The sequence below is a fragment of the Thermobia domestica genome, chromosome 12, assembly GCF_964235325.1.
Source record: "Thermobia domestica chromosome 12, izTheDome1.hap1.1, whole genome shotgun sequence".
Classification (NCBI taxonomy): Eukaryota; Metazoa; Arthropoda; class Insecta; order Zygentoma; family Lepismatidae; genus Thermobia; species Thermobia domestica.
The window spans coordinates 227,127,709-227,146,860 of NC_137465.1; the positions used below are offsets into that span (position 1 = coordinate 227,127,709).

The window sequence follows — 19,152 nt, forward strand, 5'->3', positions numbered from 1 at the left end:
CATTTGTACTCCGTTTTAAAGAGACGGATCAGGCGCAGATTTCCCTTTCAACCTCTCCCACGGAATTGAGTGATGCACTACACGGAATGGCTTTGACATTCCACTTGGTACCATTCACAACTTCTATTGTGCAGTATAGTCTCCTCAGTTTCAGGCAGCTTGATGTTACAAAAATTAAGGTAATTTTGGAGATTTATAACTGACGAGCCCACCTAAGGATTTTGTGAACTAAAATCTTTAGAGCAAAAGTAATGAAATCGTGACCTGGGGGTTGCTTAACAAAAAGAAATCGAGCTCTTCAATTTTAAACAGATTGTGATGTTAGAGTGTAAAAAGAGGGTAAAAGAGAAAGGATGAACTTTGAATAGGTAGTTAAAAGTCTACAAAGCACTTGCCTGGGACAATCAGCGATCCTTCATTGATGATCACGTTGGTATATTGTCGTCTATCCTTTGGAATATGAAGCCTGGACTATGGATGACCAGGCAGCTTTGTATAAAACTCGGTGTTGAAACAACATAGTCAAGATCAACTTATAGCGCAAAATAACTTGAAATATACTGTATATGCTTCTAAATAACGAAATCATCGTTGCCGTCAATTAAGAGGGAGAAGGAGTGCGCCACAGCGGCCGGAATATTGGTGTTCAATTTAACATGGGATCTCAACCATTTTTTAGGCAAATCACGGTTTCATTTCGTTCTTTCGCAAAAATGTCTCAGTAGCGCACTAAATATGATGCATCTCATTTTAAAGGTGCAATTTGAACGCTGTGCGTGATATTTTCTTCTTATAAATACAGATAATTATAATCCAAATTCCCATAAGAAAATGATCAAAATCAGACGGAAAAGTCTTCTGTTTTTTTACAGTAAGGAAAAGAGCTAAAAACTCCGGACTTTTTTGAAAATGGAGTACAATCTTTGTATTTGTGCGCTACTGTACTATTTTTTCGCTGTTTCCAAAGACATCCATTTCACAATCGATGAGAAATTATATCCCTCATAATTGAATCTACAGAAATCAGAAATAAGATTTTTTCGTGTTCACGTACTTGGCCGTATAACTGCTAGATGGCACTATAGTCATTCCTCATCCCACTTTCCTTCTCAGCGGGAGCCAGTCCTTTTGAAAATCTACTTTGAACTTCTTAACAGGGGCGGGAGGAAGGAAATCGTTGTGAAGAACGGGAACTTCAAACACGAGGAATGGCAAAATTTATGACCTCTTTGGTTGATGGTTTCTGTTTCAGCAGTACAGTGTGTTTGTAGATGGTTTCTGTGAGAAGAAGTAATTTGTGTTTGTAGCGATAAAGTCAACCTTTCGACAAAAATTTGTGAAGGAGAAGCCGAACCAGTCTTCGTTTATCTATTCCAAGAAAGAAATGAAAACTTCCTGCAGGACTAAGAATATACATGCAAGAGAAAAAATAAGACACATTATTATAATCTTTAGGATAGATTAATTCCCGAAATATTCTTTGTTTACCTGTAAAAAAAATCAAGAATAATATGGTATAAAGCTCTTTCATCAGCTTCCATCGTACAACATACTAGACACACACATTTATATACATACATACATGTACATATATATATATATATATATATATATATATATATATATATATATATATATATATATATATATATAGTGGCGGATCCAGGATATGATCAAGGGAGGAGCTAAACCATAGTTTGCCTCTTTATCCAGAGTAAACAGGATTGAAGCCCATTTTATCCAAGTATACCTGAGCGTCAAGGGGGGGGGGCTATAGCCTCTGTAGCCACCCTTGGATCCGCGCCTGTATATGTATACTATTTACAGTGCCGGAGTTACGTGTAAGCTAAACAAGCTATAGCTTAAGGCCCCGCTTTCTTGGGGGCCCCAAAATCTAAAGAAAAACTGGATTTCTAAAATATAAGAAAATTTAAAAAATAAAATAAAATTTATATATACGTAGCAACAGTGCTTCCTGCTGTGTAGCCTACGTTCGCGTAATTAATAGGGCTGCTTCCTAAATTATTTCTAGTTTCTTCATTGCTGTATGTAGGGTGCCTATGTTCATCTGGACACATAAAGGATGCCATTACCTTCAACAGCTTGGGGCCCCACTAAACCTAAATCCGACTCTGACTATTTATGCATGTTTGCTCCCTCTTTTTTCGAAGCTGTGTTTTTTGATATTGCTTCCAATTCCGGCAGGTTTTACCAAGGGGGAAAGGGTCCTTACTCATTCCAGGCATTCAAACTAGGGACTGGACTACTTGCTTCCAACATTCTGTCCCCCATGTTTCCCGGTCTGAATCAATTGTCTAAAGCCCATAAAACATTCAAATTCATATGTAGATGTTGCTCATCAGTGTCGACACCTAAATATTTCTCAATCAACGGTAGGGGTGTTTGGTATCCTCAATCTGTCTCCCTCTTATTAGCGGAGCGGTAGTAATATTCGGTAGTAATTCTTTAAAAAGAATGCTTTTTAATGTATGTAGTAACGCATAGGAAACTAAATTTTAATATACCCTAGTAGTATAGAAACGTACCATACGGTACCTTACCAAAATAAACACCCTATGCCAAGGACGCAAACATTAACAATAATAAAAAAAAAGATAATAATAAACATTTTAAAGACATTCTTTCATTAATCAATTCGCACTTAAAAGTTTTTAAAAAAATGTTTATGCGTGACTAAAAAAAAAGGGATGCGCTCTCATATAGGCTTACAGTTACTTTATAAATTCTTAAAATGACGCGCTCCATTCTTTTTATTTAGTCTTGCATAAACAAAATTATTTTTAACTTTTTAGTGGGAATTTATTAACAAAAGAATGTCTTTAAAAGGTGTCTTATCATTTTTTTAATTCGTTGGACACCTTTTCCAAATCCTAAAGTGATATGCAACCAGGGATACCAGGGCTGGTTAAAGGCTAGAATTTATTTTAGGATAAGGAAGTTGAAAATAAAAAAAAAACATTAAAATTTGCTTTTAAAATAAATAGATATATTGCAAAGTATGAAAGTAAGAATGGAATATTGTATTGTCACCGGACTTACATCGCTCTGCAACAGTTCTTAGTTCTATGACGTCAGGAAACAAGTTCAATTTATACGAACACTTATTTAATGTTTGAAACAAACACCTGTTACATCCTTGTACACTCATGTCCAAAATGATTGTCGCATATCTATAACTGTCTTCTAATAATGATTTTCCAGGAGACTTTTAATACTGATACTATGTGTACAATCGGGAAATATATGTGGTAAATTTCATAGGAAAATACAGTAATTATAAATACGAAGATTAGAATGAGTTAAATAAAATGTTGCTAAATGGACACGAAAGTTTTGTTTTCGTTTTATTGTTCTTATTTACTGCTCTTTTGACATGAAATTTGCCACATACATGTCTTTGCCAATTGTACGCATACTAACATTATAAGAAATACCGGGTGAATTCGTTATCAAATTATATTCCTACAATAACATATTTATAGAAATGCGACAATAATTTTGGACATGAGTGACACATCTTTTAATTCTATTGTTAATGAAGTGGTCTATTTCCCCCAATAAAAACCAACATCAAGCAGGGCATGTGCTCCCTCCTGTCCTTCTAAGCCGGCCCCCAAGGCTGAATGTAACATTGTGGCTTTTTCCTGTTATAATAGGAAAAACTCAGGATGGTCAGCAACTGGTATCGAACCCAGGACCATTTGAATGTGAAGGCGAGAGAGAGGGTAAATCTGGTGGTCATATTTTGAAAAGAAAATAAGGAAATGGATTCCACTAAAAAAATGATTCACATTGTCAATACATTTCAAATCTTTGTCTGGGTTTTCTGCCTTTCAATTCCAAGTTTTTTTTCTTTTTTTTTAAACCACGAAGGCCCTAAATAAATTAGAATATCGACTCTCCCGTGTGTGTGTGTGTGTGTGTGTGTGTGTGTGTGTGTGTGTGTGTGTGTGTGTGTGTGTGTGTTTTAATATTGGCATGGCTCGCACTATTCTGTTATTTACCATAGGTAGAATCCTTTGAGAAAGAGACAGGCGACAAGTGCTTTAGCTTTCTATGGAATGTTTGTGACCGTTGTAGATATTTGAGTATCTCTCTAGACACGGGGCTGACGGCTGATATCATGTTGGTCCCTCTTATTTATTTGTTTCTTCAGTTCTGTTTCTCTTTTAGCCAAAAGAAAAGAATTTCACTCTTCTGTCCCATTTACAGCCGTAACCATCCCCCTCCTACGCTGTCCAACTTTGACCACATGCAGGGGAAAACGAAGGAAAAGGACGGGTGCATTTGCTTTGACGGCATTTCAGCGACAACCCCATCTGTTGTCAAAATAAGGAAACACTTTGAACTGCAAGGAGAAACTCTATCTTCGATTTGTCAAGGTCACTTGAGTCCCGCCGGCTCTTAAAAAAGATGTGCTACCCCGTTTCAACATGGGTAAAGTCTAGGCGCCGAAAATGAAGTGTCGCGGAGAGTTCCTATCTATATCGTCCCCGTTGGTCAACTCTATCTGACGACGTGAGTTCTTTTTCCGTAGTTTTTTCAAAGGCATCAGTCACTGAATTCTTAATTCAGTGAATCTAAGGCAAGCTGATGAAATGAACATGTAGGATAAGGTGATATTTAGAAATGTGGACAATGGAAAAATCTGTATGTGTATTCATTAACACACACATAAAAGGAAAGCGTCAACACAAAATAGAAATTATTGTATGTCTCAACTTGTAAATGAACTGTAAGTTGTGCTGAAAGAAATGGAAATTTAAATTATAATTTTAACATCGATTTGATGAAGAAAATTCAGGGTCTATGATTTCAAATAATGTTCATCGTTTTCACAGAATTTCAATTTAGTACATCACAGTCCACAACTTATTACTATTATTAGTATTCAAATCAGATTATTCATCTTCACATTATGACTCCATTCTACGTCGCATCAAAGGTCTTCTGAAGGTGAAAATTGGTTCAGGGCCATATCAATCTGGTAAGTTTCATTTATTCAAGTGTTTCCATATATATAAAAGAGTCAGTAAATATATAATCCTTGAGACAAAGAAGTTACTATGACTTGTTATGATTCGCTACTTCCAAAATAAAAATCATGTGAACTGTAGCAAATAAAAATATCCTCTCTCTTGCTGTGGAAGAGTATCGGAATCAACGCTAGAAACTTTCAGGGATAAAGCACAAAATATTTCTTTGATATCAAAATGGTTTGATATAAATGTTGACAACATGATCATTGACACCGCAATTCAGAAGTGAGTTCTTGTTTTGTTTGGAGAGCAGCTCTTATGAAAGACCTTGCTTAGCTGCATTTGCCCCATTTCAACGAAGGGGCCGTGGTGGCTCAGTGATAGAGCGTTCACCTCTTGTGCTTGGAGTCCCGGGTTCGATTCCAGACCCCACCAAGTGAACTTTGTCTGGACAAATACCATGTGCGTTGTTTTCCACGAGATTTTCCCGTTTTCTCCCACTTTCTTCATTTCATTCATTTCTCATAATCACGTCTCCTCTAGCCTTGCTGGCATAAACGTGGGACATAAAACAAAGATTTCATTTCATTTTCCCATTACAACAAAACCAGTGTATTGCAAGAGTTGCCTGAAGATGCAAAGGATCTTCTAGTGTATTATTCCAAAGAGAGGAAAGAAGATATTTGAAAAGATCTGCTTTAATTTTCCCGACATTATGGCTACTACAACAAATTGTTAACTGAAGTCTAAAAGTGTCGATACCAGCAAAAAACAAAACAGGACAAAGCTGGAGGAGAGAATATGGAAGATGCAAGGTTCAAATGACGAGAGTGAGGATAAGAAGAAAACAAGAAGGACAGACTATGATCAACTGCTACGCGAAGTTGGAAGGAACTCCAAAAGATGTCAATCCTGATGCGAGTTAGAATTATTTTATGAATTGTCCAATATATCCATCATTGCCCCGTACATACCGTATAAATGATATTCTAAAGGTTTCAGACACAATATGAAGAATTCATGATTAAAATATTTTTATAAAAATTATTGTAAACGAGACTATTTGAATTTTTTTTATTAAAAAAAAACTCGTAACTGTTATTAGTAATCACTACGAGTGGAAGCAAATTTTTAGATGATCGAATGACAACAAACGTAAAAATCTTACTTTGATTAGTTTGAAAATTAAAAAGAGAATAATGCGAACATAATCTTTTGTCCGATTATTCCAGATTCTTTATAGGTGGGAAAGATCAAAATGGCGCGAAAGTTTGCTGGTTATATCCTTTACGTCATAGGTCGTGTTGCATTTTGACACCTATTACTATATTTTGTGCTTTTCAATAAAATCTAGGGTTGTAATATTTTCTTTCTTTTTTTTTTTTAATTTTGGAAGTCATTTCATTGCAACTGTAGTTAAATTATACATTTTTATATTAGAAAATATAGAAGATTTATTATAATCGTTTTTGTACTTACAGATTATCGTTTTGAATTAAGAATAATTGCACTGAAAATGAAAAATGCGAAACTCCAACCAAAACTAACGATAAATGACATATAAACATAGTAAGTTTTCATTCCCCATCCTCGGAGAAGGATGTCCCTGAATGCTATGCAGGGGATTGTTTGAGGTAGAATCTTACCAATCACCTGAAGGAACTTTGGCATGGCTGACATAGGCCAAAGTATACCTGAAAAGAAATGTCAACAGATCATGCGAAGGAAATGTTTAAGATAGCTTCTTGTTTACAATTATTCCATTACAAATTAAGAGTCTTCATCCCGGCGAAATTAAAATACCGCTAATTTTACAGTAATTATGTGATATCTTCAAATAGATAAAAGATAATCGAAATGTGGAATAAGAGCGCCCTAGACAATATTATTTTGCGTTAGGTACCGTTATTACAAGTCACCTAGCGGCTTTCCGTTTTCAGCTGTGTAGAAACGCGAAAATAAATGCCGATTTTCAAAATGGCTCGAAATCGAAAGCAGATAAGTGAGTCGTGATAACGGTTTTTCATGTAAAATGAATTGTCTAGGGCGCTCTTATTCCACATTTCGATTATCTTTTATCTATTTGAAGATATCACGTAATTACTATAAAGTTAGCGGTATTTTAATTTCGCCGGGATGAAGACTCTTAAAGCAGTGGTTCTCAAACTGCGGGGCGCCAGTTACTGACAAAGATAGTATATAGTAGTAATCTACATTGTTGTGCAAATCTTAAGGACGAGATAAAGTAGCATAAAATATTGCGTAGTCGACGGAAATAGATCAAAGCCCGATAGCATGTTGCCATTGGACTCCCACACATGCACAGAAAGCAATACTTTGCATAACGTGACACGAGTGTGACCGTAGCGCTGAATGGATCTTCTTCCCCAATATGAAGCAGTTGAATGACATCAATAAAACAGTGCTTCTCAGTCAGAAAGCTGTTAAGGTGCATTGTGATGCTGTTACTCGCCACAACATGGCCCGGAGACTTTTGGGTAACTTCACACGGGAAAGAATCACCGAGAAACTAAAAGAAGGACGAAGTGTAACGAGTTTGATATTGCCTATAGCATTGTTTCCACTGCGGAGGAGCATTCCGAACATGTAATACTGTGCGAAGGAGAGGTGGTGGTCGACCACGGTCAACTACTGCAGAGAACAGCTGCTGCATTGTGAAATAGTGAAGAGGTCGATATCAAACAATGAGTGCAATTCCAACACATCTAAGAGGACTCCACAGTGGCACGTCGCCACATGTGATAGTCTCTTTGTCCGACGACCAGCTGAAAAAAAGAGACTTCTTGTTTTTTTTAATCCAAAAAAGCTTTTTTTTTCTAAAAACCGTTACATAGTGTTCCGTTAACACTCGCACATCGGCAACGTCATTTGTGGTAACGCTAGTCAAATCACATCATCTTTTCTGATGAGAGCAAATTCAGTTTGAACAGTGATCCTAGACGTATATTCGTCTGGCGAATAAACCAAGGAACATTTTCGAACATGATCGTTGGGTGGTCTGGTGTTCTTGTGTGGGGAAGCATAGTGTTGTATGGACATACCGACCTCTCAATTCTTGAATGCTGTGTACTCATCAGTTAGCGTTATTATTGACACTGCGCTCCTTCTCCATGTGTGTCTTTTCAGAAGTGCAATCGGCTACAAGTTCTTTATGAATGATAATGGGTAACCGCATTAAACAGCACAGGTGACGGAGCTCTTGGAACGATTGGTCTGCTAGTTTCCCCGATTTGAATCTCATCGAACACGTTTGGGATGCTGTGGGGAGGGTCTTGCAGTATGTCCAGATGCAACAAACAACAGCTGTCCTGCAGATGTCAACAGCGCTGGTGGAGGAATGGAACTCCATACTACAGCAACTTATTACCAACTTTGTGAGTAGCATGGAAGCATGTTGCAGAATATTATAACGCTATCGTTATGCACTCCTTGAACAATCCTCATATCAGGGGCGGATCCGGGGGGGCGATCGCCCTCCCAGAAGAGGAAACTTTCTTATTTTACATATATAAATAAAACCCATCCCAAAGTTTGGAGCCCTTAAAAGTAGCAGTATGACAACCCACCGCCCCCCCCCAGAAGTCGGTCCTGGATCCGCCCCTGCCTCATATATGCTAATAAATTTCTTGGAAGCCCTCTTTAGCGAGGCGGAATTCTTGGAAACAAAAAACTGCGAAGTTCCTCTCTCACAAGTGTTCGTATGTGTGTGTGTGTGTGTGTGTGTGTGTGTGTGTGTGTGTGTGTGTTCGTGTTCGTGTGTGTGTGTGTGTGTGTGTGTGTGTTTGTCGCTCACATCTCTCTTCGCATAGTCTGGTTTGGTAAGGAATTCGTTGCAGCGTGGCTCTTTTCCCACCTCTACACAAACTGAACTGTGGAGCAACGAACTATATTTTATAATTTGCATACTTTACGATAAAGAGTAATCAGTGGTCGAAGTGAGACGTAGGGATGCGCATGAGACAAGATTTGAGGCTGTCTCGTCTCGAAAATGTACTGTTAAAGTGATGTCTCGACTCGAAAAATGTATATTTCTCTATTGAAAGAGCTGTGACTCGACTCAAATTTTGTCAGGAAAATTCTGTCTCGACTCGTCTCGTGCGCATCCCTAGTGAGACGGTATGCGGTGGTATGCCAAACCGCCTCTGTTTTATCAGTAATTAGGACATACCGTCTCTGGTTTTTTAGTGGTCAAGACAATATTTAAATAGCCGGTATGTTGAGTCAAAATCATAAAACATACCGCCTCTGTTTTTTTCCACTTCGAACATTGAGAGTAATTATTCATTTTACTATTTGTGCAAGTGTAATCATTATACTATTGACAATGCAAGAATTAATATTTTAACCCCTATAAAAATATCAGCTGCCTAAAAACTAAATGTTCGACAGGAAGTAGGCTATTTTTTTATTTTAAAAATGTATTCATACGCACTCTTTGTCTGTGTCAGAAAGCAATGTTCATGACGCGGACAGTGGGACTAAGACACGACAGAATCGGGATGGCCATGTAATGTGTCCCACTAAAATGCAGATTAAATAGCAGAAATTCAATTTTAAAAGTGCTCCATACGATTCGTCAACCTGAAGTACTACGTAACATTTTACAAAATCTATCTCGCTGAGTGCAAAGTTATAACAAAAAAAGGAAAATTTTCATCATGATCAACATTATTGAAGACAAGGATACAATGTGTCGTTAATTATAATGAGTGGTAAAACAACAAGGTTCAAGGAGTGGAGCCTCACCCAATAAGGAAAGTAATAGAAGAAGTGAGGGAAATGTCCCAAATTTGTGCTTGGAAATAATTAATTTCCCTTTGTGAAGAGTGTTTATAAATGGTGATCACCTAAACTTCGCAACCGCGTTATATTCACGTACGATTTCCGGTAATAAGGACGGATCATCATCCTCATCCACTATGGTTATTTTCTTTTAGTGAAATTATATTTGTGCTTATAAAGTAATAGCGCATAAATAAATCAGTATATCTTACTTATTTTGATTCTTTGGCCCTATCAAAATTTACGTGTAAAGTGAAAATCGAAAAGGCTTAAGTTCTAACATGTCATTTTAATAATTATTTATGGTTCGTTGATTATTTATTAATGTGAAATCTGTTTGTGATATTTTATTGAATATAGAGATTGATATTTCAGGTAAGCTTCAAATATATTTCTGTGTATTTCATGTCAATTTGTTTGTCATATAGTTAACATAGTGCAGTACAAGGATACATTTTTCCCCCTATTCAAACATTGGCCGCCTTATGCACAGTCGTTTTGACGTTTTATTAGCTTCATACTAAAGGCCTGAGTACTGAAGGAAACATATGTTAGTCGAACTCTTTAGTATGGCACTAATCACTGGACAGAATGACCAATATCTCTCGTACCAATTGTATCAAAAATTATTGAACATTGCATGAAAGAACAACTAACTCTGTACTTTGAAAATAACAAACTCATTAACTGTGCACAATATGGGTTTCGGAAAGGTATGTCCACAATTAAAGCTGTTGAAAAAGTTGTATCTGAGATAATTGATGCCTTTGAAAACAGTTCATTCGCTTGCGCAACATTATTAGATTTAAGTAAGGCTTTTGATACTGTTTCACATGAAATATTGATTCAGAAATTACAGTATTATGGGATCAGAGGAACTGAGCTCCTATTGATCAGGTCTTATCTTGAAAGTAGAAAACAAGTTGTGTGTGTACAAAATAAACAGTCAAACGTACTTGATATATTAACAGGAGTGCCACAGGGAAGTGTCATTGGTCCTTTTCTATTTCTGGTATATATTAACGATTTACCTGACTACGTATTAGAAACCACTGTTATGTATGCCGATGACACTACATTTATAACGAAAGAAAATAATATCAACGCAATACACACAAAAAATAATAAAGCAATAGATAAATCTACTGTTTGGCTGTTCCACAATAAATTACATTTGAATCATAATAAAACAGAGAAGTTATACTTTCATCTCAGCAGCTCCACAACTGATACAAAAGAATGCTCCTCAGTCAATCTATTAGGGATATACTTAGATACAAAATTAAATTGGAATGTGCATACTATGCAACTTTGTAAAAAATTATCAAGGGCAGTATATGTGTTACGTAAATTAAAAATATCGGTAAGTAAAAGTCTATTAATCACTGCATATTATGCTTTCTTTCACTCTCATCTTTCGTATGGCATACTATTATGGGGTAATTCTTCCGGGGCACAAACAGTATTTAAGTGGCAAAAAAGAGCGATAAGAACGATAACAGGAATTCCAGAGAGAGAATCTTGCAGACATTTTTTTAAAGATTTTGGAATAATGACCATTCCGTCCTTGTACATATCATCGTGCCTTGTGTATATCAAAGAAAACTGTATAAATTATGTTACTCGAAGTAGTGTTCACTCACACAATACAAGGCGCAAAAATGAAATAAATATTCCCCATGTGCGGCTGTGCAAAACTCAAAATAGTTATAAATATATAGGGATGAAATTGTATAATCTGTTGCCACTCAGAGTGAGAGAAATGGAGATTAAAAATTTTAAATGTTTTTGTAAAAAGTGGCTCTTAGAAAAGTGTATATATAGTATTTCAGAATTTCAGGAAGAAATTTCAGGATTAGAATAGAAAAGTAGTACTAGGTAAAATATAAAATATTGTATTGATTAATTAAAATTGTAAATATTACATGTACGCAAACTTAAATTTTGACGTTGTCTATTACAACATCATGTTGTTTAACGACAATAAATTATTCTTATTCTTATTCTTATTCTCTGCATAACGCCCTGGGTGTTTAAGTTAACTTTATGTAAATTTTGTGAACTCCTTCCCCGAGGTTATAAGAGACGTAATAAGTAACCGGACCAAAGATATATGAGATTTTAGAGTGAAGTTCAACGTGTAACAGTAACTGCACCGCGGACTCCCGTAAGACTGTGGGTACCCTGATTGGAACTCCCATCGGTCGTATCTTGACTTTTCCTCATAGGGACATAGAGGATTGAACCGAGGCACCGTCGTATCTTAGCGCCCGAACAATAGACTCGAACTTGAAACGCCATAATATGCATAACTGTTCGTGTTGATCACACATATATAGAGATGCAAGGGCTCGGAAAAAAACCGGCTTTTTTGGAAAAAACTCGGTTTTTTCTGCTTTGCTTTTTTGCTTCGGAAATTTTGGGCTTTTTTCAAAATACTGCTTTAAATTGATAAAACAGACTTTGTATCGCTTCTCTATAACACAAAAAATCATTTAATTAGTGGTTGATGCTGATAATAATATAAAACATCGAAAATAAACTATGAATTTCGAAAAAATATTTCAAACAATTTTTCTTCAACATATTTACATTATGAATTCCACAAGATTAACCAATGTATATAATAAGAATTTTTTAACCTCCTATATACAAAAGTAAGCAGAGTTGGCAAGAACCGTGGTTGTTTTTGAATATGCCAAAAACCCGTTTTTTGGGGGATGTTTAAACCAGGCTTTTTTGGTTTAAACCAGGCTTTTTTGACTTAGATTTTTTGCTTTATGTATTTATATTACATATTCACAGAAATAGCCTAAGTTTGTTTCGCCTTGATGTTATTATGCAACATCGGGGTTATGCCGGAAGAACTCCCATAAGCTTAAAGAAGTGCGGTCAGTAAATTTCTTAAGTTGAGAATCTTCCGCCCTAGCCATTGGGAAAATCCCGTCATTACTTGAAATGTAAGACAATAACGGGAAAATCCTGTTATTGCTTTGCATGTAAAATTTAAAGGTCAACGTAACATAATCAGTACGCTAAAACTGAGGTATTAAATTACAAATTTAGTACCGATACGTAGATATCATTGAAAGTCCAATCCAAGCTAATGTTGGAAGCTACGTAGGCAATCGATAAATTTTGCCAATTTCTATCAATATATTTAAGCAATATTGGCTTCTTTATAAAACAACACGCATTTAGGCATGCAGAAATATACAATTTGGTTTGTTTCGTATATTTAGGCTTAACATCCTTACGAAATACCGAGGTTATCAAGGAGAAGACTTTCGCTTAAACTGACATCCGAACCGCTACTTGGGTTACGCATGAAAAAAGGATTGTGGTTCGACCGAGAATTGAACATGGGACACCTTGATTAAAAGGTGAAAGGGAAATAAAACTATTGCAGGTGGTTTGATATCTGGAAACGTTACCATGAAGTTCACACGATTCGCATTTTTCATTCTTTTTATTTTTGTGGTTTAAACCAGTTATTAAAAAAAAAAGTTGGTGTAAATCAGCCAACCCTAAAAGTAAACACTTCTTTTTAAAGAATACACAAATAACTAGCAAAATAGTATGTAGTATTTTTACTTCAAAATATTCCATACCCTCTTTTTGAAACAAAATAAAATTAAAATAAAACATAAGAGAAATACTTAGATTTATATGATACACTTAAAGGCTGCACATCTAGAGCTTTTGGTTCTGTATATTCTTGAAATTCTACAGTTAAGTTTTATAGAACCACCATCACAGTTTACCCAATCCTCAAGTTTTCTGAATTTTTAACAAGAGGGATTCAACATTACGGACCCCCCCCCAAAAAAAAAGACTACGGAATATATTTAAGTTAAGCTAAATACAACTGCACAACAAACATGACTGAGTGATTAGCTTTTACGCTTCTATCGGGAAGTCTGGGATTCAACCAGCATTCGACCATTCTGATAAAGCTTTTCTTCATTCCATCTGTGAATGTAGAAATAGTGCGTGTACTGTGAGTTGGGCGACTTCCTTTTTTATTGTTTTTAAATCGTTATTATTACTAATTACCAGCAGTGACGGTTTTGCGAAGGTTAGGGGAGCGGTCTTTCGGACTGAAGCCCGTTCCCCAAAGTTACGGAATGTCTGCAACAAACGAAATATCTATTATTTATGCCTTTACTCATAAACTTTAAGCTCCCGTCAAATAAAAATTACGAATGTTTAAAAAAACTAAACATTAGTAAGAAACCCTTCCCAAAATACTTTTCTAAATCCGCCACTGATTCTCAGTATAAAATGATTTTTAAAGTTGTATCCGGAAGATTATTGCTAAACATATAAACGAAACGAAATATTAGTTATGCCTGTACTCATAAACTTCAAGCACTTCCCAAATAAAATTAGGACTTTTTAGGAAACGAAACAATCAGAGAAACCTCTCCCAAAGTACTTTTCTAAATCTGCTACTGATTATTTGTATAAATTGGTATTCAAGGTTGTGTCCGGAAAATTATTGCTAAATCACTTCACAGCTACAGTATAACAGAAATGTGGAAGTACGGTTTGACGGATATATTGAAAAACGTACGCTTTGACGGATAAATAGAAAAACGGGCAAGTTTAACTTTTGCGCTAGAAGCTAGAGTACTAAAAGCTCTTAGAAATGAAACACGGATGACAAACTAGAGAAGAAAAAATATGTCGATAACTCAAAAGTTAAAATAAAGTTAAATAGCCTCTAAAATTACCCTCAAATACTACATTCTTCATGTTAGCTTTAATTCGTAATAGAGATGCAAGGGCTCGGAAAAAAACCGGCTTTTTTGGAAAAAAACTCGGTTTTTTCTGCTTTGCTTTTTTGCTTGGGAAATTTTGGGCTTTTTTCAAAATTCTGCTTTAAATCGATAAAGCAGACTTTGTTTCGCTTCTCTATAACACAGAAAGTCATTTAATTAGTGGTTGATGCCGATAATAATATAAAACCTCGAAAGTAAACCATGAATTTCGAAAAGATATTTTAAACAATTTTACTTCAACATTTTTACATTATGAATTCCAAAGGATTAACCAATGTATATAATAAACACATTTTAACCTCCTATATACAAAAGTAAGCAGAGTTGGCAAGAACCATGGTTGTTTCTGAAAATGCCAAAAACCCGTTTTGGGGGGGCAGTTTAAACCAGGCTTTTTTGGGGTTTAAACCAGGTTTTTTGATTTAGATATTTTGCTTTATGTATTTGTATTACATATTCACAGAAATAAGTTTGTTTCGCCTTGGTGTTATTATTCAACAACGGGGTTATGCTGGAAGAGGTCCCATAAGCTTAAAGAAGTCCGGTCAGTAAATTTCTTAAATTGAGAAACTCCCGCCCTAGCCATCGGGAAAATCCCGTCATTCTTTTAAATGTAAAACAATAACGGAAAAATCCTGTAAAATTTAATTTGCATGTAAAATTTAAAGGTCAACGTATTATAATCAGTACGCTAAAACTGAGTGACACACAATCATAGTCAACGTCTTGCGAATAAAATCAGAAAAATAAACACACTGCTGAACAAGACTGCACTTATTTAATATAAAAACACATTTACACCTGACGTTTCGATCTTCTATCCAAGATCGAAACGTCACGTGTAAATGTGTTTTTATATTAAATAAGTGCAGTCTTGTTCAGCAGTGTGTTTATTTTCCTAAAACTGAGGTATTAAATTACAAATTTAGTATGTAGGTATCATTGAAAGTCCAATCCAAGCTAATGTTGGAAGCTAAGTAGGCAATCGATAAATTTTACCAATTTTAATCAATATATTTAAGCAACCTTCGCTTCTTTATAAAACAACAGGCATGCAGAAATATATAATTTGGTTTCGTTTTGTATGTTTAGGCTTAACATCCTTACGTAATACCGAGATTATCAAGGAGAAGACTTTCGCTTAAAGTGACATCCGAAAGAGTACTTAGTTTACACATGAAAGAAGGGTTGTGGTTCGACCGAGAATTGAACATGGGACACCTTGATTAAAAGGTGAAAAGGAAATAAGACTAATGCAGATGGTTTGACATGTGAAACGTCACTATGAAGTTCACACGATTCGCATTTTTGTTCTTTTAATTTTTTTAAGTTTAAACCAGTTATTTAAAAAAAAACAGCTGGTGTAAACGAGCCAACCCTAAGAGTAAAAACTTCTTTCAAAAAATACACAAATAACTAGCAAAATTGTATGTAGTATTTTTACTTCAAAATATTCCATACCCTCTTTTTGAAACAAAATAAAATTAAAATAAAACATAAGAGAAATACTTAGATTTGTATGATACAATTAAAGGCTGCACATGGTTCTGTATATTCTTGAAATTCTACAGTCAAGTTTTTTATAACCACCATCAAGGGCGCCCATCAGGGGGGTTAAGGGGGCGCTTGCCCCCCCTAGAGGAAAATGTACTTCAGAATATTGAAAATTCAATAGGATTTTTACATTAGTTACAGCAAAATTTGAAACTATTTTTGAAACGTCGCTTATACTTCCCCTCCTTGGAAACCACAACATGGGCGCCCTTGACCACCATCACGGTTTACCCAGTCCTCAAGTTTTCTGAATTTTTAACAAGAGGGATTCAACATATCATTACGGAAAAAAAAAAAAAGACTACGGAATATATTTAAGTTAAGCTAAATACAACTGCACAACAAACGTGACTGAGTGGTTGGCTTTTGCGCTTCTATCGGGAAGTCCGGGATTCAACCCAGCATTCGACCATTCTGACAAAGCCTTCCTTCATTCCATCTGAGAATTTAGAAATAGTGCGTGTACTGGCCGACTAGGAGTGTAGGAGTAGTGGAGTGTAGTAATAATAACGATTTAAAAACAATAAGGAAGGAAGTCGGCCAGACTTCCTTCCTTATTGTTTTTAAATCGTTATTATTACTAATTACTAGCAGTGACGGTTTTGCGAAGGTTAGAGGATCGGTCTTTCGGACTGAAGCCTGTTCTCCAAAGTTGTGGAATGTCTAAAACGAACGAAATATCTATAAGTTATGCCTTTACTCATAAACTTTAAGCTCCCGTCAAATAAAAATTACGAATATTTAGAAAAACTAAACATTAGTAGTAAGAAAACCCCTCCCAAAACACTTTTTTTAAATTCGCCACTGATTCTCAGTATAAAATGATCTTCAAGGTTGTATCCGGAAGATTATTGCTAAACATATAAACGAAACGAAATATTAGTTATGCCTGTACTCATAAACTTCAAGCACCTCCCAAATAAAATTAGGACTTTTTAGAAAACGAAACAATCAGAGAAACTCCTCCCAAAGTACTTTTCTAAATCCGCTATTGATTATTTGTATAAATTGGTATTCAAGGTTGTATCTGGAAAATTATTGCTAAATCATTGCACAACTACAGTATAACAGAAATGTGGAAATACGGTTTGACGGACATATTGAAAAACGTATGCTTTGACGGATATATAGAAAAACGTAAGTTTAACTTTCGTGCTAGAAGCTGGAGTACTAAGCTCTTAGAAATGAAACACGGATGACAAACTAAAATGATCTAGAGAAGGAAAAAAATGTCGATAACTCAAAAGTTAAAATAAAGTTAAATAACCTGTAAAATTAACCCTCAAATACTACATTCTTCATGTTAGCTTTAATTTGTAAAATATGTGCTCCATCCATCTTGATGGTGAATTACAGAGCTAAATATGGCATTCAGGTCGTGGAAATCTTATCTAACTATAGAATATACTATAAGAAAGCTATTTGGATAGAAAAATCATGAAAATGAAAAAAGCCAAAATTTCCAAAATTCTCGGTTTTTTCCCAAAAAAGCCGGCTTTTTATGTGAAAAAAACCATCGATTCAAAAAAGCCGGCTTTTTTGCATCTCTAATTCGTAAAACATGTGCTCCATCCATCTTGATGGTGAATTTCAGGGCGAAATATCACATTCAGGTCATGGAATTTTTATCTAATTATAGAATATACTATAAGAAAGCTATTTAGATAGAAAAATCATGAAGTTGAAAAAAGCCAAAATTTCCAAAATTCTCGTTTTTTTCCCAAAAAAGCCGGCTTTTTATGTAAAAAAAAAACCATCGATTCAAAAAAAGCCGGCTTTTTTGCATCTCTACACATATATTTAAGGATCATTTCACTTCTATAATGTCAAGGGTATATCATGAGTCACAATGCTTTCAGTTGACTTATTGTCTCTGTACAAACGTGTTAGTTTTGTTCTAATCACGTGTTTCTTTCTGTTCTTTCCTGTATCACACTGTAGCATTACTTTCTGTGTATGCTTCAAATTTCACCAATAGATTGGAACTGACACGGTGTGCAAAACTTACTTTCGTCCTTAAGTTTCGCAAACTATACCAGTGAAGTATGTAACAATAAAATTAATGTTGTTTGTAATTGAATCATAGAATAACGAGTAGGTATATGACTTTTTTCAAATTGAAAAGCCTGGAGTGGCAAACAATGAACATTTGGCTGCAAACCTCAAAAATGTCTTTGATTTTGTTTAATTGTAAAAAAAGCTCCCGCACCTATATTGATGTTGTTTTAGCAATAATAGAACATTCGTCTACTTACACAGTTTGCATTTGGCACTGAATATTCTATACAGTACATTAGTAAAATGATTTTAAATTTGTGAATTAATGTTAATGAACTTGCTGTTGAGATATTTGTCACTTTAACAAGTGTTGTAATACACTTGCATTACTTTCACAGCTCTCCCGGCCACCATATTTGAGCGAGGCACATCCAGCATAGAACGTTCTTTTATCCAGTGAGCGGAAAATAATTTTAAAGTTTTAGGACACTTTAGGTCGGAGATAGCAGCATGCAATTCATTGTATGTGTCCTCTGTATAATGCTGAATTGAAAATCATTGTCCATCTAGTTGCGATGAAGTCGCAAGTACGTTGTAGCTGATCTCTCCATTTTGGAAGGAGAAAAAAGACAACCATGCATAGATTGCACGTGAATTACACCTAGCATTGTTGAGGTAAGGTAGCTTCTGCCAGTTCAAGTGGGGCCAATTGTTCTCCTTCCGGTAGAAATTATATCCTTCACAAAGTTCAAATAAAAACCGGAAATCATTTCTCCATCCTGGGTTTTCACGTGGTGGTACCTTTTCTGTGCCAGAATAGTTTTCTTGTAAGTCCTCATACTCAGCCAAAACATCTTCAATTAATTGATAATTGAAGCTGGATGACCGTGATTTTATTGGGAATACTGAATCCATCCAGTGTCGCAGAACCAGGTCAAGAATATGTTGCTAACATCCTATAAACTGAGGCTCATCGAAACCTATTTGTTTAAAATGTCTCTGGAGTCTAACAA

General features: G+C 35.5%; 1 protein-coding gene across 1 annotated transcript in view; it reads right to left on the reverse strand.

Moving 5' to 3' along the window:
- Window positions 1-6,449: 6,449 nt before the first annotated feature.
- Window positions 6,450-19,152, reverse strand: part of LOC145667076 (ABC transporter G family member 20-like) — a 212,112-nt gene continuing 199,409 nt past the window's right edge. Inside the window, exon 17 of the mRNA XM_081734790.1 lies at window positions 6,450-6,694. Within this exon, the coding sequence (XP_081590916.1) occupies window positions 6,483-6,694 (212 nt within the window). The 3' untranslated portion in view covers window positions 6,450-6,482. The remainder of the gene's footprint in view (window positions 6,695-19,152) is intronic.